This window comes from Epinephelus lanceolatus, chromosome 22 (genome assembly GCF_041903045.1).
Source record: "Epinephelus lanceolatus isolate andai-2023 chromosome 22, ASM4190304v1, whole genome shotgun sequence".
NCBI classification, from domain to species: domain Eukaryota; kingdom Metazoa; phylum Chordata; class Actinopteri; order Perciformes; family Serranidae; genus Epinephelus; species Epinephelus lanceolatus.
The window spans coordinates 7,260,325-7,283,365 of NC_135755.1; the positions used below are offsets into that span (position 1 = coordinate 7,260,325).

Consider the following 23,041-nt stretch of genomic DNA (forward strand, 5'->3'; position numbering starts at 1 on the left):
CTCATTTAATGGCGGATTACAACCAACGTTTTAGGTGTATACCGCCACCTGCTGTACTGGGGTGTGTAGAATCATAGTGTATACTTCAGGTTACATTCTAAACAGGAAAAACAAACAAACAAACAAACAAACAAAAAAAATGGGTAAAGCTCCCTTATATTCTATTTTCTAATCCTGTGTCTTTGAGGAAACTAAATACTGCCCTTTAACATTCCCTCATTTTCCCACTCATCCCTAAAATTCCTTCCAAGCTCCATTCCCATTCCAGCTCATACATCCTATCACGCAACCTGTTCCTTTCTAACTCATACTTACTACATTTCAAAATCACATGCTCAACACTCTCTGGAGCATCGCACCTATCACATTTATCAGACGCAGACTTTGCCATTAGATCCAGAGTTGATTTTAAACTAGTGTGTCCAAGTCTTAACCTGGAAATGATTACTTCTTCTCTTCTGCATTTCCCTTTAAAAGCCTTTGTGTTAACTGATTTTTGTATTTTATAGTAGTGTCTCCCTTTAACATCCGTATCCCACTTCTTCTGCCACGAATCTATCACTGCCTTTCTGATTATTGATTTTGCCTCACCTTTTCCAAAGGGAATTTTCATTATCTCTTCATTACTTAATCTTAAAGCTCTTTTGGCAATATTGTCTGCTTTTTCATTCCCACTAACACCTACATGTGCAGGAACCCAACAAAATTGAACAAAAATTCCACTTCTGTGTAATCTCCACATTATCATTAATATTTCCATCACTAGATCCTCTCTTATTGATTCATTTGTATTTAAGCTCTGAAGAACTGCAGTGGAATCTGAACAAATGACCACTCTCTCAGGCCTAACCTTTTCTATCCATTGTAATGCTAGTATTATGGCTGTTATTTCTGTAGTAAATACAGACAATCTATTATTGATTCCTTTACAAATACTTACATTAAACTCTAGTATGTATACTCCTGTTCCTACATGTTCACTCTCTGGATCTTTAGACCCATCTGTAAAAATGGGGAGAAAGTTATAATAATTCCTCTTCAAATAATCCTCAACATAATACTTGATGTTATTCATATTCATCTTGCTCCACTCGCTCTTCTGTTCTACAAGTTGTAAATTTACATTGGGTACTGGGAGTATCCAAGGAGGAACATTGCCCCATACAACACCAGACGCCATCTTGTTCAATCAGTGTGACATTGGCAACAGTAAAGAGTACAGCTTCCGGTAGAGATGAGCTATATGGGCTTCACAATAGAAGTCCAGAGGGGTATTCCAGATAGGAGGTTGAACAAACTCTGAGTTTAACTCTGAACTCTGAGCTGATTTTCCCTGAGATGGGAAACTCTGAGTTACCGGTTCCAGAACAGCTGATTTGAGTTAGTTCAGTCAACTCTGAGTATGTTCACTCTGGATTAAGCCGACAATAAAAAGCCATCATCAATGGAGCTCCGACTCCACGATTCACCATGGCAACAGGTAAATAAAAGACAGCGCCTCCATTTTAATCCAGTAGATGTAGAGATATTAAAGGGCCAGTGTGTAATATTTGGCATGGTTTATTGTCAAATCTGAATCTGAATCTGAATATTCTACCCATTTATATGTTTGTATAAGTGTATAATCACTATAAAATAAAAATCGTTTGGTTTTCGTAGCCTTATAATTATGCTTTTATATATATATATATATATATATATATATATATATATATATATATATGTATAGCAAGGGTCTTGCTTTAGAGAGGTCGCCATCTTGCGCCGCCATGTATGTAAGGCAGCCCGAGCGGACAATCCAGCCAGCCAGAGAACACGTTTCGCGTGTGTAAATAAACCAACGTAGACAGCGGAAGGAAGGAAGGAAGGAGGAGGAAGAAACAGCAGAGTGTTAGTAGTTCGTTGATAGAGAGTAGTGAAAAGTTTTTTAGTTATAAAGTTTGCGAATGGACCACACTTACCACGCAACAGGAGAGAATGAACCCGAACCGTCATCTGCGAGGAAAAGAAGATGCAACTTCTCTCCTTGTGATGCACTCTCTGTGGCGCTTTTCCTCCTGATGATATATCTCCCCAACGATGGTAGCAGTAGCACCGAATCCCATTCTGTGCAGCTAAATGGGAGCGAAGGATTCAGCCTCTCTTCTCGCCCGCTCAGCGTCGAACACAGAGTTCCTCATCTGTATGCTCCGGCTCAAACAGGTATGGCTCTGGGTCTGTGTCCGCTACAAGAAACTCTTCAAAATCGCGTTCAAAGTCGTCCATTGCAGCTACTATAGTCCGGAGATATTGCTAAGCTAAATAAACAGCTGAGCTCTGTTTACAGGCTACGCTGTCAGTCAGTGTGCGGGCTGGAGATTGGTGGAGCAGAGAGGGGAGGGGGTCCCCGCTAGGTATTGTAAACGAGTATGTGTGTATGGAGTGTGTGTGTTACACTAGAAGAGTCAGAGTTTGGGACAGAGTCTTTTACCCCCTGGAGTGTTACCAGAGTTTTTGGAGTGCTCAAATAAACAGGCCTTTTTCCCGAATGCTCCTCTGGTCTCCTGCTCGTGAGGGATTCATTACAATATCGTAACATGGTTTAGATTTCTAAATAAATATTCACCTCGTCGCTAGATAGACCTACTCCTGAAAAACTCTTGTCTGTGCAAGGCTTTTTGTCCCTATGAGGCCACCGTCATTTACCCGTCGGGAGGGGTGAGCGAGTGAGCCCTGCAATCTAGAATTTGACCACTGATGTCACTGTTTTCAAACCATTTTACACACTGGCCCTTAATGTATGTGTAGCAGACGGTGCACATTTATCTTTAAAAGGAGAGCCTGAGTCAGAGCGAGGAAAGTGTAAATAAGTTAACCATAAAGTTAATAAAAAAGTTTTATTCAGTGTTGTCCGTTAATTCATCATTTATCAGACTTACATTTCCTTAATGAAGATAAAGTGGTGGAATCTGACTGTGTATCAGGCTGTAGATACATTATGTTATATTAATAATATATAATAACATATTTGTAAGAGCCAAATCAAATGAAAATGTTTTTTTGCAGTTTGCATAATATTAGTTAGCATTTGAATACATAGGGTAAAGATGTTAATTTCTCGTGATAGCGTATCATTTGATATGAATTTAATATGAATTTATTGCGCATGTCTGATGCCTGAAAACATACGTCAGTGATTAGACAGGTGTGTGTTTTTTGTTTGACACAGGTGTGCTTTGATTCAGACAGTGTGAGCAGTTTGGATGTTAACAGCTTTTTACCGTGTCCGAGCCTTATCAAAGAGTATGACTTGTACTGCGCACCTTTTTGTTGGATTAAATGCAAGGACGAACTGCAGTCATGTCTGAGTGAGTTATGTTCATCTATGGATTGGATACGAGTTTGAAAACCGTCTACTGCGCACGCTGAAGGAAGTTGCTTGATTAAAGAACGAAAGCTAAAAACTGAAATTTGCCACTACAGTATTTGTTCAGATTTAATCTGATGGGGAAAAACACAAGAGGCAGCAACTGAAAAATAGGAAGATTTAAAACATATAGGCTAGGCTATAGATCAAAGACATAGAGACATGACTGTAAACTCACAGTCTGACCCAGTAATAATATGTTTGGTGATTTGCACTTAAAAAGACGTTGAGGTTAAAATACAGTAGATTTTAAAATGCTGGACATCTATTTGTATCTTGACTCAACAGCATTCAGTGACTTTATTTCAGCTACAAATGTAGTAAATTTAAAGACACTGAAATGCTGCACCATTGCTCACTCAGAAATATTAACATATAATCCCCAATATTAGGCTATAGTAATTATGTTCCATCAGTGCGACCAATGACATCAGTGATAGAGATCATTAGTCATTGATACTATGTGTCTAAAGCTTCATACTGATTTTAAAAGTTTAAATAATTAGACCTACACATTATGTGCAATAAACATTTCAGAGCTGCTCTAACAGACTGACAGTCTGATCCTTGTGCACAGTGTTATAAAAAATAATAAATATAAAAAGGACAGAGGTTTGATTCAGAGCTGAGGGTGAATTCTCGCTGCGTAATATTTGAATGTAAAGACAAAAACGGATGTCCAAAGAAATGATTGATGTGCATAAATTCAGTAACTTAAGACAGTCCTGAGTAACAAACTAATATCGAGCTAGATTTAGACTGTGACAGACGGTCAGTCTCCGCTAATGAATGTTGAAAGTGGTGATTTGCTAAATACATCCTACAATAATAAATTAGATTAACTTTTGGTCTATAATATTGTTGGCTATATTACGCATATCAATAAAAAAAATAAGAATAAAAGAAATAAACACCGAAATAATTAGTGGAAACCTTTTTTATTGATACTCCTCCTCTCTGACACACTAACACACACACACACACACACACACACACACACACATAGTAAACACGCAATTGAATGAATGAATGAATGAACATTGGAAGCAGTTTAGCCGCAGTCCACCGGCTGGCGCAGTCACTGTTGAGATTACATTCGTTCAGTTAGTAACAAAATGTTTTTTTTATTGACCGTATGAATGGTTTTGTTTTTAAATAAATATTTGTAAACGAAAATGTATGCTTTGGTGTACTTTTACAGAGTTTTGCAATATGTAAAGCCTACCTGTATGTATCAAAAGGTGTCATTTTCAGCAGCGGTCTGTGTGTAATCCGCTCATAATTACTTTCATTCGGCTCAATGCTCTGACCAGGCGTTGTTGTTGGCTTCCCGCTGTGGAGCCAAGGCCTCTGTGTGGCAAAACTGGAAGTGCACCTTCACCGTGCCGAGGGCGAAAGAAGGCCATCCAAATAGAAAGATAGACTGAGAGTTTGAATTTGAGTTAAGATAATTAATTGGTTAAAAAGGAAAACAATCAAGGCATTGAGGATGGTAGTCCAGATTGTCCGGCCGGCCAGCATCAGCTTTTTCGTCACATTTTTACAGCTGCTCCTCTCATCCATCGATCAGATCAGCTCTGATTGGAGCTCTTGATCAGTTATCCACCCCATGACTCATACTACTGCTGCTAAGGAAAAATACAACCAACTAAGAGTTCCACATGCACTACCTTTGTGAACCCGTAAAACCTCTGAATTTCAAGAGGGGACACAGAATGATTCAGACGGACCCAAAAGAGACTAAAAAAGGCATGGGAGCTAGGTAGAAAAAAGGGCTTTTTCTATCAAAGGAGTCTGGTGACTGTGGACGGGGACAGCAGCAAAACCTATCTTAGCCACATAAAAACAGGGTCACCTAAACAATATCCACATCAGTTTAAGTGGACACTACATTAAAAGTTTTTTCAACACCTAACCATGCTGTCAGACAGCCCTTTACAACTGAAAACTGATGCAGTTACATGATGCTCTCCTAAAAGCAACCAGACTCCACTGACATAATCAGTAATTTTACCTCACAGAACACAATGAGTCGCTGGTCTTCAGCTGCCCTTCAACTGGACAGTTAGTTTGTGTTTTTGTGTGACTTTTGGAACCAACCTAACCATGTAACTTCTCTTATCTGCTTCTCCAAACTGGGAGAGTAAAGCTAATAACACACAATTCCAAATGAAGGCTGATTGATGAAGATCGCTCAGCAGCTTCAGTGTTTCCCCCATCATTATATTATCCCTTCCCTCCAGGAAGGTCTAGTTAATTTTATAGAATTGTATCTTCATTATAGCACCAGATCACAACAGAAGTCATTTAAAGTTACCTTTCCTATAGAACAGGTCTATACTTTGTCCTTTTATTAAACAAACTAAATGGTCTTATATTATTTAATTTATTTACACCTTAGCATGTCATTTCCTTTTTTGAATATTTTATTTTCACTTTTTAATTTTACAAGAACAGTACAACTTATTCCCACTAAAACTCAATAATAAAAGATACACCGTTAAAGACATACCATAAAAAAATACTATGGGATGACAGAATAATTACATAAGCTAAATAAATAAAACAGGAAATGAAAAATCAAAATAATAGTAATAAAGTAAATTACAACATAGTGTTTTAAAAAAAAGGCAACACAATCAAAAAATGTATTATGCTGTAACACGCTTGTCACTGTTTTTTTTTTTTTAAGACTGAACTGCTGAATCATTTTTCTTCTTCATGAATTTTCATGTGTATATTGTAACCAAATCTTTTCCCACACTCCAAGCAGCTGAATGGTTTCTCTTCTGTATGATATTTTATGTGTTTCTTTAAACTTCCCTTTTCACCAAATCTTTTCCCACACTCAGAGCAGCTAAATAGTTTCCCATCAATCAAATTATTGACGGGGACGTGATCATTTTTCAGAGAGTTTAAACCCGACTGAGGTCTGCTTCCAACCATCACTGTCATCAATTTCTGGTTCAGAAGATGCTCCAGTGTGGTCATCAGTCTCAGGTTGTAAATGTCTACACAGATCCAAATTCCTGGCTGGTTCTGGTCCTCCACAGTCCTCTCCTTCCACTTCTGTTCTCATCTGCTGCGTTTGTTTTTGATGAAGCTGTGGGGACTGAGGTTTCTCTTCATCATCGTCACTCTTGACAGGGACAGGAGTTGATGTGAACTCTCCTGTATGAGCTCTCATGTGTTCCTTCAGACTTCCATTTTGAGTAAATCTTTTGCCACACTCAGAGCAGCTAAATGGTTTTTCTCCTGTATGAGATCTCATGTGTTCCTTAAGACTTCCATTTTGAGTAAAGCTTTTGCCACACTCAGAGCAGCTAAATGGTTTTTCTCCTGTATGAGATCTCATGTGAATTTTCAGACCTCCACTTTGACCAAAGGTTTTGCCACACTCAGTGCAGCTAAATGGTTTCTCTCCTGTATGAGATCTCATATGAATCTTCAGATGTTCCCTCCGACTAAATCTTTTCCCACACACAGAGCAGCTAAATGGTTTTTCTCCTGTATGAGATCTCATGTGGTCTCTCAGACTTCCACTACGACCAAATCTTTTGCCACACTCAGAGCAGCCAAATGGTTTCTCCCCTGTATGAGATCTCATGTGTGCTGTCAGATGTCCCTTTTGTTGAAATCTTTTCCCACACTCAGAGCAGCTAAATAGTTTCCCACCAACAATCAAATTATTGACAGGGACGTGATCATTTTTCAGAGAGTATAAACCCGACTGAGGTTTCTCTTCATCATCGTCACTCTTCACAGGGACAGGAGTGGATGTGAACTCTCCTGTATGAGCTCTCATGTGTTTATACAGATGCAACTTTTGACCAAATCTTTTTCCACAGTCAGAGCAGCTAAATGGTTTTTCTCCTGTATGAGATCTCATGTGAATCTTCAGACCTCCACTTTGACCAAAGGTTTTGCCACACTCAGAGCAGCTAAATGGTTTCTCTCCTGTATGACATCTCATATGAACCTTCAGATGTTCCCTCCGACTACATCTTTTCCCACACACAGAGCAGCTAAATGGTTTTTCTCCTGTATGAGATCTCATGTGGTCTCTCAGAACTCCACTGTAACCAAATCTTTTCCCACACTCAGAGCAGCTAAATGGTTTCTCTCCTGTATGAGATCTCATATGAATCTTCAGATGTCCCCTCCGACTATATCTTTTCCCACACTCAGAGCAGCTAAATGGTTTCTCCCCTGTATGAGATCTCATGTGAATTGTCAGATGTACCCTGTGACCAAATCTTTTCCCACACTCGGAGCAGCTAAATGGTTTCTCACCAACAATCAAATCACTGACAGAGACTTGATCATTTTTCAGAAAGTTTAAACCAGACTGAGGTTCTCTGGTCTCCTTCCAATCATCACTGTCATCAGTCTCTGGTTCAGAAGACTCCTCAGTCTTGTCATCAGTCTCTGGTTGTAAATGTGTATCTGGATCTGAGTTCCTGGCTGGTTCTGCTCCTCCACAGTCCTCTCCCTCTGCTTCTGTTTCCATCTGTTCAGTGTGTCTTTGATGAAGCTGTGAGGACTGAGGTTTCTCTTCATCATCGTCACTCTTCACAGGGACAGGAGTGAATGTGAACTTGGTGATATCATCGTCCTCCAGCCCTTGAAGCTGCTCTCCCTCCTGACTGATCCAGAGTTCCTCCTGTTCCTCTTTAATGTGTGGAGGCGCTGGGTCCTCCTGGTCCACACTGGAGCTCCACTCCTGCTGCTCAGGGGGAACCTCTTCTTTAACCACCGACAGCTGCTGGACGTCTGCAGGAAACAGTCAATGCGCATGCACGCACACACACACACACACGCACACACACACACACACACACACACACACACACACACACGTTACAGAGAAATGTTGTCGTTTATTCACATCACAGCTCAAAAACTCCTTATTGAACTTCTACAGATCTCTGAGCATCAAACAGCTTCACAGTGTTCACTCAGCTGTGTCAGAGTGAGTGAGGTTGAGGTGAGCTTTAATTTCATAGCAGTCATTAACATGTACTGTTACTCTTGTCATGTCTGGAGGCTACAGTGTGGCTCTTTATTTGCTCAGTCTAAAGTGAATTACGTGAGAATGATTGTCCATAGGATGCGAGAGTTTGCTGTGAGTCAGTTTGATTACTGGCAGCCTGAGTAAATAAAATGCTGGTAATCAGTGGCGGTTTTAGGGGGGGGGCCCAGCAGGGGCCAGTGCCCCCTTAACTCGGAATCCAGAGTTTTCATGGGTGTTTTATTGTGAAAATTGACTGGATACTCTCGTCTCCAGAACATACCACTAGTGTTTTTATCAGTAAAAAATAGAACATTTTTCACACATAAAAAGCACAAAGATGTTGAAATCTAAGCATATTCTGCCATCATAACTTGGCTCTCAGAATTCACCAGACTGATGCCTTTAAATCAAATATATACAAAATTTTCTCCCAGGGGAGCATACCCCCGGACCCCCCTACAGGGTTGGATGTAGTCTCCAAAAATCCTGTGGGAAACACTGACATATATATATATTATATACATATACATATACATATATAATATACATATACATATATATATATATATATATATATATATTAATGTATATATATATATATATATTAATGTATATCTTATTGTTCAGACTTAGATATTTGGCCCTACTTGTATGTGCCCCGTATCAAAAGGAGTGGCCCTAGCTTGGCCCCCCCCCATTGACTGGCCTAGAACCGCCACTGCTGGTAATGGCTGTTATGGAACAAAGTAATGTAGGTACAGTAACTAGGAAGGTGTAAATATTATATCTATTCAGCATGTGTTATATATTTGTCTACATGTTAATTAAGATCTGGTTAACTCACGTTTGCCCGGCTTGTGATAGTCAATCAAAATGCTGTTCCTTTTCCTTTTCATTTTTTCACTTCCGATCCTATCCTGATACCTCAATTTGGATATCCGCCGATACCGATACTATTCTGATACCAGAACTCTGTTTGCTTTAATATTTTTATTATCATTATTGTTGATTTTATATGAGGCTGTAATAAACTCCTCTCTATAGGCAAGTATGGCATGTACATATGTATGCACGGGGTTCAACATAACATTTTTCCCTACAGTCATCATCATCATCATTATCATTATCTATATACATATCTATATTGCATCTTCTCTTGTTCATTAGTGCAACTAAGTAGGCATTCTGGGCTTGTATGTCTGTTATTTTCAGAGCACGACACTGTTGAGAAATTTTTTTGAAGAAACATATTAGTAAGGATTATTAATACAGTAATATTCATGTAAAGACAGTTAATGTGGTAAATATTTAGTTAAAAGAAGACTGTACATTTCATTTGAATATTTTGTATTAAAAGGGACTTCACTACCCATAATGCTCACGGAGGGATACGTGTCACGTGATGACGTCAGTTAGCTTCTGTTGTTGTTGTTAGCGGTTAGCAGCCAAGCTGTGTGGGCTACTCCTCGTTTGTGCAAGCTAACGTGCCTTTTTTCATTCACTAAAGATGAGAGTCTTGACTAGTCATTTTTAAAGTTGCAAGACGAAGCTGCAACAACAGCCGCGTACCGAATCGGAACCCGATACCGATACTGGATCGGATTGGCCCCATCCCTAAAGTGTTTTTATGGTGTTAAACTTTACATCAGTGGTAAAGTCGACATAATTAATGATAATACTCCATAACTGAACTTTTCACTCCAGTTAGACTGTTTTGTTTTGTTTTGGAACAAGTTAAAATTTTCATTTCCAAAAGGTTTGTAGGTGTACATCAATAAATCCACTTTGTCAATCTCAAAACAAATATATATATCTAGGTATTGATTAACAGGTAAACTCTAAAGATTCCTTCCACTGACAAATGGACATAGTGTGGAGTGGTCACAATATCCTACGTTTTCACAGTGCCAACCAATTTTAAATTAATAAAATAAATAAATACACTTTATTAATCCCCAGAGGGGAAATTGATCTGGTCACCAGTGCATAAGAAATGACAGAAAAACAGATGTCACAAAGGGCCACATAAAATATACATACAAGTCAACAAACAATACAGAAATGTACACAGACACTCCCTAGAAACACTGATTGGTGGCAAGGATCTACAATGCAGTGATGCCAATTACAGTAATTGCATCACATTCCAAAACAAAACAAGTACAATAATGCAGACTCCAGTACACTTCAGGGTGGAGGTACAGTGTGGAATCCATTACATAATTTAGGCCTGTACTGTGCTGTGAATACAACCATACAGAAACAGGTAGCATTAACCTTTATAGGCAAGCCTTATAGCAGAGGGAACAAATGTCCTTCTAAAACGCCCAGTAGAGCATTTTGGCATTAACAGCTGACCACTGACAGTACTCCGCAGGCTGCTGAATATGCCGTGTAGAGGGTGACTATCATGATCTAGTATGGCCTTCAACCTCCTCCTAATTCTAACTTCCATAACACTGTCAAGGGAATTGAATGGACATCCAACTATGGATCCACCCTTTTTAATAAACTTATTGATTCTGTTTTTATCATTGGCTGAAATGCTGTTGCCCCAGCATACAACAGTATAGAATAGCACACTGGCTACAATGCTTTGATAAAAAACATTCAATAAGCTCCTCCCTAGATCGAAAGATCTCAGTTTCCTGAGGAAGAACAATCTCGTCTGAGCCTTTTTGACTACAGCATTAGTGTCTTCCAGTTCAAGCCCTCGTCAATATGTACACCCAGGTATTTGTATGATGAGACAATCTCAATTGGGTTTCCATTAATGAAGACTGGAGCACACTTGTCTTTCTTTCTTCTGAAGTCAATAACTAACTCCTTTGTTTTAATGACATTCAGGATTAAATAATTGCTCTCACACCATTTGACAAATTTAGCCATTTATAATTAGGCCAACTAGTGCAGAATCATCAGCATATTTTTGGCGATGACAGCCGTTATGACTGCATCTATAGTCAGCTGTATATAAAGAGAACAAGAAAGGGGCCAAAACAGTTCCCTGAGGGGCCCCAGTTCTAGTAAAAAGTGTGTCAGACTGTCTATTGTTTTGTCTAACAAACTGAGGCCTGTCAGTAGGGCTTTAAAATCCACAGTGGACAGACTGCTGACATTAGGGACCTTGACCAACAAATTTCTTTTCATCAGATATTTATGCTAAGGGCTCAGTTTTGCTTTATTTATTTGGTAAAGCATTTGCCCGCTGTCTAGGCCTGTCACAACAATCAATAAATCAATTAATGAACTCAATAATTTTGCTGACCTCAATATATCACCAGTTCATTTTATTTATTGTTTTTGGTTGTTTTGGGTTGTTTTGTTTCATTTATTTAGGATATTTTAATTTTCTTCCTCACATTGCAATTCAAATCTTAAATATTCTTGAAAATACAAGTTTATTTCTCTTTGAAAGGGTGTAATTGCATTATATTTTCATTATATTTTGAAAAATGGTCTCAAAACGACATTGACAATATCATTTATTGCAATAATTTCTGGGATAATATATCGTCCTGCAAAATTTGTTATTCTGACAGGCCTACCGCTGTCTTTATAACAGAAATCCAAAAGAATAGTGGACAATTAACCTACCATTGCTGTCACACTGCATCTGATTCACAAATGACATGCAGTTTACAATATCACTGATGGATACAAGGCTAGGTTTGAGCATTATCCCTTTTTTCATACCTTCATACCCTCCTGACATTTTACCAGGGTATAGAGTATTATGATGGTATTTGTGTAAAACTTGTGGGAAAGGACTCTACTGTACAGTAGTACTGCCTTAATGTAGACTTAGCTGATTGTCATAGTGATACTGCTCTCACACACTGTTCTTGAGAAGCTGCAGCTTTTATTAACTGACAAACTCAGCTGCACTGCCATGTAGAGACTGACCCCTGGTGGCGTTACACCCCATCTACACCTGGCATTAACATAGGTTTTGGGTGATCAGATTGCAATCGGATAGTGCTTTACCACATGAAAGTACAGGTGTAAATGAGGACAGACTGTGATTCGATTGGCGTGGTCATTGTGACCCCACTGAAATGTGTATCCTCACTCATTATCATTATCATAAGTGCTACCACCACCACCACTACTACTACTGATACTGGCAACAGAACAACCACTTGCATTAATATTACTGTTGCAAATTAATATTACCCAGCAATTTACTTCACAATATATTATTCTGTCTGTGATTAAAATTACCAGTTGTCCTATGTTGAATTTCTTGTCTTGTAGTTGTCGATGAGGTTGATGTCGTCCAACGCTATTCAGTTCTCCTGGTCCACTACCAAAAATGCAGGAGCATGAAGTGGACAGCAAAAAAATACGTCATCGATCCTGCCACAATCCGAAACACCACAGCGATTGCTGAAGTTAGGATCGCTGCCCCAGAGCTAGATCCACCGCCACGGGGAGAGGGGCAGACACTCCTTAAATATGCAACAACTGTTAGTGAGTTCATAAATGGACTTCCAGAATTAAAAAAAAAAATCACAGACATGAAAAAGAAAAAGAGTTACTCCCCTGATGTTGTTTTCCCCTCATTGTCGTAGGTTTATGTGTTCAAAATGTTTATGTTAAGATTTAACATAAACATGTTAAATTTAGTTTGATCAAAATGTAGTAGTGACCTGTAGTTGTAGTTCATGTAGTTTACCTTCCTGTGGTCTTTGGGTCAAATGACCTGTGTTCACTTTTCTTTTATATCAAAAATGTGTTGTTGTTGTTTTCCATATAATTGCCTGAAAAAGACGACACAAGGTTAATGTAGTTACCCTGTTCAAGAGACAATTTAATAAAGTCTCAAAATTGATCTTTCTATGTGTCTTTTCTTCTTCAGATGTGTGGCACGAATAGTACTGCAACTGAAGATCATTTTCATAATCGATAAACCTGTCGCTTATTTTTATGAATTGATTAGTGTTGTGGTCTGTACGCTAATGACATGTAAAAATCTGTATTTTGTATCAAATTAGACAGAGCTTTATTGTATATGTAATGTTCAGTCTTGTAATTATTGATATGGGGAGTAATGTAATTTACAGATGACATTGAAGGCAACATAAGAAATGGTTTCTTCACTGGTTCTGCGTGGGAAGGGTTACAACCTTAGTTTTATTCTTCTTCTCATGAGTCAGTCAAGGGAAACGTTAATTTCCTTAGGTATTGATTGGTTGGGGGGAGAGGGAGGGGCGGGACAACCCTATCAGAGCGCCATGCTAGTTTGTGTGAGGGGAGATTGATTCATCCAACACAGTAGGTGGCGGTAATGCACCTTAACGTTGGTTGCCACTCGCCATAAAACATGAAGAAGTAGAAGGGCTCGATTCATTCGCTAGTCTGATGTGTCTAGGTGGGAGGACGGCGAAGAAGCTCCACAAAGTTGTGTAAGTACCTGAACATTAATGTGGTCGGTGCACTGTAATAATTGTAACCTTGACGGAGAGACACAGTGAGTTGCAGTCGCTACTATCTAGAGTAAGTACAGTGTTTTTTGTCGAAGTTCAGAGGCTGTATATGTGTGCTCAGATAAGGGTACATGAATATTAACTTACTAACAATCCTCACAAATAAAATGTTTCTTCAAAATAATTCTCAAGTGTCGTACACCGAAAAACACAGTTCGTATAAGCCCAGAATGCCTACTTAGTTACATTAATGAATAAGAGAAGATGCTAAATGTTGTTGTAATAAGAATAAGAGTAATATAGATAATGAAAATGATGATGATGATCATAATAGTAATAATAATAAACATGATAATAATTAGAAAGCAAATATCTGAAAAAATAATATAGCCTGCTTTTTATACAGGTACACTATGTATATTTCAGCTTCAACAGTCCAAAATTCTCTTCTCTGATAAATTATAATTAGTCTGTTAGTTATCTGTTATTATCTGAAATGTGTACAATTGATGTGAATTCATTTCAATGAAATTAATGTGAAATGAAATCAATAAATTAATAAAACTTAGGTAAAAAAAAAAAAGAAGTTATTTTAATTTTTTTAGCGGCCGGGCCAGTGAAAATACTAGGGAAGAAATGTTATATTGAACCCTGACATATGAAGTATTTTAGATGTTTGATTCTTTTGCTGGTTGCAGCACTTTTCAACATGTGTATTTGACTGAGGTAGTATAATGTAGTTTCTCTAGCTTTGTTATGCAGCAAATGGAGCTATATATTTATGCAGGCAGTGTGCTCAAGTGCATGGCTTACAGATTGCTTATGCATTGCTAACGCTTTTTGTCTTCCAACTTTTACAGACGCCGTCCTGAAGTCACTTAAAGAGGGAACACAAGATGTCTGAAGACATGCAGCTGAACACTTAAAACATGCTACAGCAAGTGGACTGGACGGTGGGGCAACATTAACTCTTCATCCCTGGAGCCCCTGCGTCAAGGGGTGTTGCACCTTCCTGTGTAACCCTTACCCAGAAGTTTTTATTGGTTGTTGTATTTGTTTAAAACTTTGAATAATACACTTCAGTGTACAGTACGGTTTTGCTGTAATTTATACCTAATTAGCCTCTAATAAGATCAAGTTCAGGTTGAATAAGGCGGAACGGTGCAGACTTTAATTTAGAGTACGGTTTTGCTGTAATTTATACCTGATTAGCCTCTAATAAGATCAAATTCAGGTTGAATAAGGCAGAACGGTGCAGACTTTAATTTAGAGTACGGTTTTGCTGTAATTTATACCTAATTAGCCTCTAATAAGATCAAGTTCATGTATCTGGTTGCCATATGCAATGATGATGCCTCAATAAAAATATTTAAACACAAGGTTACAATTATTACAATGCACCGGTCGCAATAATGTTCAGGTACTTACACAACTGTCTGGAGCTTCTTCGCTGTCCTCAGACCGAGACACATCAGACTAGCGAATGAATCGATCTCTTCTTTTTTTTTTTTTGATGTTTTATGGCGGGTGGCAACCAACATTAAGGTGCATTACCGCCACCTACTGTGTTGGATGAATCAATCTCCCCTCACACAAACTAGCATGGCGCTCTGATAGGGTTGTCCCGCCCCTCCCTCTCCCCCCAACCAATCAATACCTAAGGAAATTAACGTTTCCCTTGACTGACTCATGAGAAGAAGAATAAAACTAAGGTTGTAACCCTTCCCACGCAGAACCAGTGAAGAAACCATTTCTTTTGTTGCCTTCAATGTCATCTGTAAATTACATTACTCCCCATATCAATAATCACAGGACATATACAATAAAGCTCTGTCTAATTTGATACAAAGTATGGATTGTTACATGTCATTAGCGTACAGACCACAACACTGATCAATTCATAAAAATAAGCGACAGGTTTATCGATTATGAAAATAATCTTCAGTTGCAGTACTATTCGTGCCACACATCTGAAGAAGAAAAGACGCATAGAAAGATCAATTTTGAGACTTTATTAAATTGTCTCTTGAACAGGTTAACTACATTAACCCTTGTGTCTTTTTCAGGCAATTATATGGAAAAAAAACACATTTTTGATATAAAAGAAAAGTGAACATGGGTCATTTGACCCAAAGACCACAGGAGGGTAAACTACATTAACTACAACTATAGGTCACTACTACATTTTGATAAAACTAAATATAATAAAATGAAAATATGGTAAAACAAAATCCACATTTAACAAACATTTTGAACACAAACCTACGACAATGAGGGGAAAACAACATCAGGGGAGTAACTCTTTTTTCTTTTTCATGTCTGTGATTTTTTTTTTTAATTCTGGAACTCCATTTATGAACTCACTGACGGTTGTTGCATATTTAAGGAGCGTCTGCCCCTCTCCCCTTGGCGGTGGATCTAGCTCTGGGGCAGCGATCCTAACTTCAGCAATCGCTGCGGTGTTTCGGATTGTTGCTGGATCGATGTCGTATTTTTTCGCTGTCCACTTCATGCTCCTGCATTTTTGGTAGTGGACCAGGAGAACTGAATAGCGTTGGATGACATCACCCTCATCAACAACTACAAGACAAGAAATTCAACATAAGACAACTGGTAATTTTAATCACAGACAGAATAATATTGTAAAGTAAATTGCTGGATAATATTAATTTGCAACAGTAATATTAATGCAAGTGGTTGTTCTGTTGCCAGTATCAGTAGTAGTGGTGGTGGTGGTGGTGGTGGTGTTGTTTAAGACCTAAAGAAACAGTGAAAAGGTTAAATAGTTGTGATCCAACAACATGAGATAGCTTGAGTAGCTAATCAATATGGCAAGATTTGATGATCACCTCAACAACTCTGGCTATATCTATTTCTCCGATGGGCCGTCCACATGGAGATGAGTTTTACTGAAACCACACGTTTTGTATCATTTAAACCTTACGTTCACACAGATCTGGCGTTTTTGGAGACCAAAACTTTGAAAACAGTTTTAACATTGGTCCGGATGCTCACTGTAATAATGATAATGAGGCACACGCTGACACTGCAGAGCCAATGGACGGAGGTGGGACCAGGTCCACTGCTGTCCCCCTCGCTTTCCCCTATTCTGCAGAGCAGGCTCTCCTGCTGAATCTCCTGACAGCCTGACAGCACAGCTCTGCTGTCTGCAGGAGAGGAGTCCAACTGCAATTTACATGTATTAACAATGAAAAATGTGGTTCCTGGGTGATGACTCCTTTAACTGTCAGTCTGAACAACAAAAGAACCATCACCCTCAACCCCGCCAAGTCTGACCTGGCATGTATACTACAGTGTTTTGAGTCTGTTTGAGTGGTTTTCTTCTGGACGCAGATATTTCTCTAAAAGGCGCCGTGTTTACGGATGAACAAGGAAAATAGGATGCAGACAGCTCCAGCTTCATGTGGATGTAGCCTGAATCTCTGATGTTTTGCTTTTGGTTTGGTGTTGATACCATGAAAACTGTGGGCAGCTTCAGCTTAGAAATTTGGGCAGAATAAGAATATGCAATATATCAGTTTGACTGCTATAAAGCAATACCCCTGATAAAGATGCCAAACAAAAACAGTGCATAAATATTTTTTTTTTGCTGCAGCGGGTACAGAATCAAGTTGGAATGGTATGGCATGGTATATTGTATTTAGTGTTGAATTATTCATCAATATTAAACATAAAGAACAAATAACATTCAAACTGTAAAAGACATGCAAAAAGCAGCACATACCTCTTTTGGGAAACTTCTCCTTCCTCTTTTTCACTTTCTTGTCCTTCCCTTTCTTGTGGTGTCTTTTCTTATGCTTCCCGTTCTTTTTCTCCGGAGATGATTCCCTTGAGGTTGAGGAGGAGGAGGAGGCGGACGAGGACGAGGAGCAGGAGGACTCCCTTTTGCGCTTGTGAGCTACACAAAATACAATATTTATAGCCATTAAAAATGATACTTCTAGGGTTTGAAGCACAGGAGAACAGTACCAGAGTGGTGGCAAGACCAAAGTTATAAATGTGGCCAGATGGTTACATTGAAGGTTAAGACCAGGTTAATTTTTTAACCTTAGAATAAAAATGCCTCAAGCCTACTAAGGTGGGTGTTTCAGGTGTGTTACAGGATGCCACACTGGGTACTTGAGAGTAGTCACAGAGGGAAATAGGAGAGTTGTGTGAGTAGCCCATCAGCAGGCAGTGGTCAGCAATATAAGAGGGAATGTAGGTAGGCCTGCCATCAATGCTTAAGGTTGTTATTTGTAGAATCTGACACAGATTTTTAACATTTATGGTTTAACTGGTCCCACACAAACAAAGGAACGATGATAATGTTCCCATCTATTGGAGATTACTTAAATCGATTTTGTAATTATGCCCATTAAACCTTATAGCTAAAAACGGCTTGACATTGACTATGACAACAAAAATGTGTGCCCTGCTTTTACCTGACCTGGTAGAGGACACTGACCAAAAAAACAGTCAGTCAAGTCAGCTGACTCTATAATCAATAAACTAGAAATTCCCCTCCAAGGATATTTGCACAATGCAAGCCTACAGGTAAGGCCAACAGTAGGCTTGGACGGTATAAAACTATAATAAGGTATCAATCCACATAGATCGGATTGCACCAACATGGAAATTGAACGTGCACAGCTTACAGTAAATTTCCAAATACAACACAATGCAGGGATTACGGTGTGGTTATAAAATCCCAACAAGACAGACATGACATAACACCTGGTCTTGCCTTGGCTCCATTAGGGTTGCAAATGGGCATAAAATTTCCTGTATATTTCCAGAAAATTTCCATGGTAAATTAAGCTGGGGAATTTTTTAAATATTCCAAATTAGAATTATGGGAATTATTGGGAAATTATGGGAATGAACTGTAAAATGGGGTTAATTTAAGCAAACTGTATTGTATCCAAACATAAATATATACATCTTGTTTTGTCACAAACAAACATCCATGCAAAATAAAAAAAATATTTCATGTTTTTTATTTTTGAGTATCACTTTAAAACTTTAATTCTTGTATTGAACAATAAATGTGTCTGAGGAATAGCATAAATATACAGTACAGGCCAAAAGTTTGGACACACCTTCTCATTCAATGCGTTTTCTTTATTTTCATGACTATTTACATTGTAGATTCTCACTGAAGGCATCAAAACTATGAATGAACACATGTGGAGTTATGTACTTAACAAAAAAAGGTGAAATAACTGAAAACATGTTTTATATTCTAGTTTCTTCAAAATAGCCACCCTTTGCTCTGATTACTGCTTTGCACACTCTTGGCATTCTCTCCATGAGCTTCAAGAGATAGTCACCTGAAATGGTTTTCAAACAGTCTTGAAGGAGTTCCTAGAGGTGTTTAGCACTTGTTGGCCCCTTTGCCTTCACTCTGCGGTCCAGCTCACCCCAAACCATCTCGATTGGGTTCAGGTCCGGTGACTGTGGAGGCCAGGTCATCTGCCGCAGCACTCCATCACTCTCGTTCTTGGTCAAATAGCCCTTACACAGCCTGGAGGTGTGTTTGGGGTCATTGTCCTGTTGAAAAATAAATGATCGTCCAACTAAACGCAAACCGGATGGGATGGCATGTTGCTGCAGGATGCTGTGGTAGCCATGCTGGTTCAGTGTGCCTTCAATTTTGAATAAATCCCCAACAGTGTCACCAGCAAAACACCCCCACACCATCACACCTCCTCCTCCATGCTTCACAGTGGGAACCAGGCATGTGGAATCCATCCGTTCACCTTTTCTGCGTCTCACAAAGACACGGCAGTTGGAACCAAAGATCTCAAATTTGGACTCATCAGACCAAAGCACAGATTTCCACTGGTCTAATGTCCATTCCTTGTGTTTCTTGGCCCAAACAAATCTCTTCTGCTTGTTGCCTCTCCTTAGCAGTGGTTTCCTAGCAGCTATTTGACCATGAAGGCCTGATTGGCGCAATCTCCTCTTAACAGTTGTTCTAGAGATGGGTCTGCTGCTAGAACTCTGTGTGGCATTCATCTGGTCTCTGATCTGAGCTGCTGTTAACTTGCGATTTCTGAGGCTGGTGACTCGGATGAACTTATCCTCAGAAGCAGAGGTGACTCTTGGTCTTCCTTTCCTGGGTCGGTCCTCATGTGTGCCAGTTTCGTTGTAGCGCTTGATGGTTTTTGCGACTCCACTTGGGGACACATTTAAAGTTTTTGCAATTTTCCGGACTGACTGACCTTCATTTCTTAAAGTAATGATGGCCACTGGTTTTTCTTTAGTTAGCTGATTGGTTCTTGCCATAATTTTAACAGTTGTCCAATAGGGCTGTCGGCTGTGTATTAACCTGACTTCTGCACAACACAACTGATGGTCCCAACCCCATTGATAAAGCAAGAAATTCCACTAATTAACCCTGATAAGGCACACATGTGAAGTGGAAACCATTTCAGGTGACTACCTCTTGAAGCTCATCGAGAGAATGCCAAGAGTGTGCAAAGCAGTAATCAGAGCAAAGGGTGGCTATTTTGAAGAAACTAGAATATAAAACATGTTTTCAGTTATTTCACCTTTTTTTGTTAAGTACATAACTCCACATGTGTTCATTCATAGTTTTGATGCCTTCAGTGAGAATCTACAATGTAAATAGTCATGAAAATAAAGAAAACGCATTGAATGAGAAGGTGTGTCCAAACTTTTGGCCTGTACTGTATATTCAAGTGTGCTTGCATTAGATCTGGTTGTTTTAGCCAAGATTATGTTACAATATATTTTCCCCAACTATATTTAAATTCCCTGTTACGTGCCAGCCTTCAATTTTGTAAATTTCTGGTTTATTGCGGTTTATTTCCATATATTCCTGTTTATTCCCATTAATTCCCATGGAAAGTTTCCAACTTTGAAAAATCCTGGAGTTTTGCAACCTTACACTCTACATCCACGAGTTTCTTGCATTACATTATCCATATGCAATGCATCATGCTGTTTTGCTTGGAAGCTGTACCGTGCGCCGCAATTACTTATTTCCGCACAAGTAGTTGTCCTATGTGGATACAGGACGCTTCACTGTTTATACTTGTGTTCGATGAGGTCACAATGACCACATCAAACCACTTCCAGAGGTGGTTTTGCCAATCGGATCACAGTCTGTCCTCAAAGTGTCTTGGGTGCATTTACACCTGTACTTTCATGTGGTAAAGCACTATCCGATTGCAATCTGATCACCCAAAACGCATGTTAATGCCAGGTGTAGATGAGGTGTAACGCCACCAGGGGTCAGTCTCTACATGGCAGTGCAGCTGAACAGAAATATGGAGTTACAGTACTAACTAGTAAAGCACACGAAAATTGTCTCTGGGAGTATTTTTGATTTAGACCCAATGATAAAGGTAAACTAATAAACACTGCCACTACCGACTGGTCATAGGAGCATATCGCAGTGAGAGCAAGAGAGGTCGAGTGGTAATTATTTTCTATGGTTGCAGATAGTGATGGTGAATGTGTGCTAAGCACAGGTAAAGCTGAGCAGTGAGGTTGTCTGTCTGGCATTATTGTGACAGGCCTAGACAGCGGGCAAATGCTCTACCAAATAAATAAAACAAAACTGAGCCCTTAGTATAAATACCTGATGATAATAAAATTCGTTGCTCAAGGTCCCTAATGTCAGCAGTCTGTCCATTGTGGATTTTAAAGCCCTACAAAATCGGTTGGCACTGTGAAAACGTAGGATATTGTGACCACTCCACACTATGTCCATTTGTCAGTGGAAGGAATCTTTAGAGTTTGCCTATTAATCAATGCCTAGGTATATACATTTGTTTTGAGATTGACAAAGTGGATTTATTGATGTACACCTACAAACCTTGTGGAAATTAAAATTTAAACTTGTTCCAAAAAACAAAAACAAAAAAAAAACAGTGTAACTGAAGTGAAAAGTGAATAACACAAAATTTTACAGCATCACTCTACCTGCTAAGTTTGTAGCTGCTGGTGGCATGCTTGTGCCTGGTGTCTTGAGTGCATTTACTGCTGCACTACGGAGCTTGTCTCTTTTCGTCTTGAGCTGCTCAATTGTTTGCTCCAGCTTTGTAATCGCTTCCACAAAAGTGGGTGCAAGTGCAGGCATCTGCGGTCCAGCAACACCTTGAACAACATCAACAAAGATCCAGATTACAGAGATAAAACAACAAAATCAATAAAACTGTTACTTCAATTTTAAGAATCATTGTCTAGTCATTATTTCTAAATGACATAAATTTTACTTTTAATGTGATTTGTGTGTCTCCGGAGGTTATATTATCTACAGTATTATCAATCACGTAATTGTAACTTAATCTTACTGTGACCACATTTTATAAATTCAGGACAATGACGCTTATCACCCTTAATAAGCCCAGCAAATCTGCTTTTCTGACATTTTTTATACTGGCCGAATTTAAAATGATTGAAAAATACTAGCGTAGCCTGAAAATGGCATTAGAAATGGGCGTGACCACCCTGTTTACACTTTTTCCAACACAGACAAAGCTACATTTACATCGTGTATTCTTTGAAATATATAGACAAGAAAGAACTATGCCCAAATTCAATACTATATTGAAAAAAACTTCACTACCTCATCTTTCAACATGTCTTGTCATTTTTTATGTATCTATATCCTATTGTGTGCAGTTGGCATTTGAATTTGGCTAACTTTCAAGTTCCGCAAGCAGGTAGAAATATTGTTTTAATTTATTTTATTTTATTTCAAATAAGAGCTTTACAACCAACATGACATACCAGCTAAAAACGGTAAGCTAACTTGTACCTGCTGGGATGCTCCGCCAGCTTTGGTATGAGAATTGTTAATGTTTTAGTCTAATAATGGTTTTATAACTGCAGGTGCACCCCGCAACAACGGCTTCAGCATCCGTTGCACATGATATTAGAGCTGACAGACTCCAGTGTGTGATAATTTTAGATCACAAACAATTTAATATACTGCAAATACGAGGGTTTTTTTATGTTTATTTATACTTAATTTGGGCTGGCAAGGCTACCAGGTACTGCCCATTAATCTAAATATAATAACGTCAATTTGTTTTCTTTTTTTTTTTGGATTTCAAAAGTCCAAATAAGGGTCTATGAGGGTCCAAAGGACAGAGGGATGCCGTATGCTGTAAAGCCCTGTGAGGCAAATTGTGATTTGTGATATTGGGCTTTATA

The 23,041-nt window shown here is 38.8% G+C and overlaps 3 protein-coding genes across 7 annotated transcripts in view; all 3 read right to left on the bottom strand.

The window, feature by feature from the left end:
- The window catches only part of LOC117245837 (uncharacterized), a 277,287-nt gene that overhangs the window by 149,581 nt on the left and 104,665 nt on the right, over window positions 1-23,041 (bottom strand). The gene's annotated exons all lie outside the window — the stretch shown is intronic.
- LOC117245839 (uncharacterized) overlaps window positions 1-23,041 on the bottom strand; it is a 110,950-nt gene that overhangs the window by 82,721 nt on the left and 5,188 nt on the right. For 2 of the 5 annotated variants that reach the window (XM_078163847.1, XM_078163845.1), the window contains 3 exons: window positions 21,806-21,979; window positions 17,595-17,768; window positions 5,815-8,179 (listed from right to left, as the gene is read on the bottom strand). In XM_078163847.1, the coding sequence (XP_078019973.1) occupies window positions 6,306-8,179; window positions 17,595-17,768; window positions 21,806-21,979 (2,222 nt within the window). In that variant the 3' untranslated portion in view covers window positions 5,815-6,305. Of the gene's footprint in view, window positions 1-5,814; window positions 8,180-15,846; window positions 16,430-17,594; window positions 17,769-21,805; window positions 21,980-23,041 lie in introns of those variants that run through there. The other 3 variants (XM_078163849.1, XM_078163848.1, XM_078163846.1) reach the window with 3 other exon arrangements.
- The window catches only part of LOC117245847 (uncharacterized), a 301,333-nt gene that overhangs the window by 70,319 nt on the left and 207,973 nt on the right, over window positions 1-23,041 (bottom strand). The gene's annotated exons all lie outside the window — the stretch shown is intronic.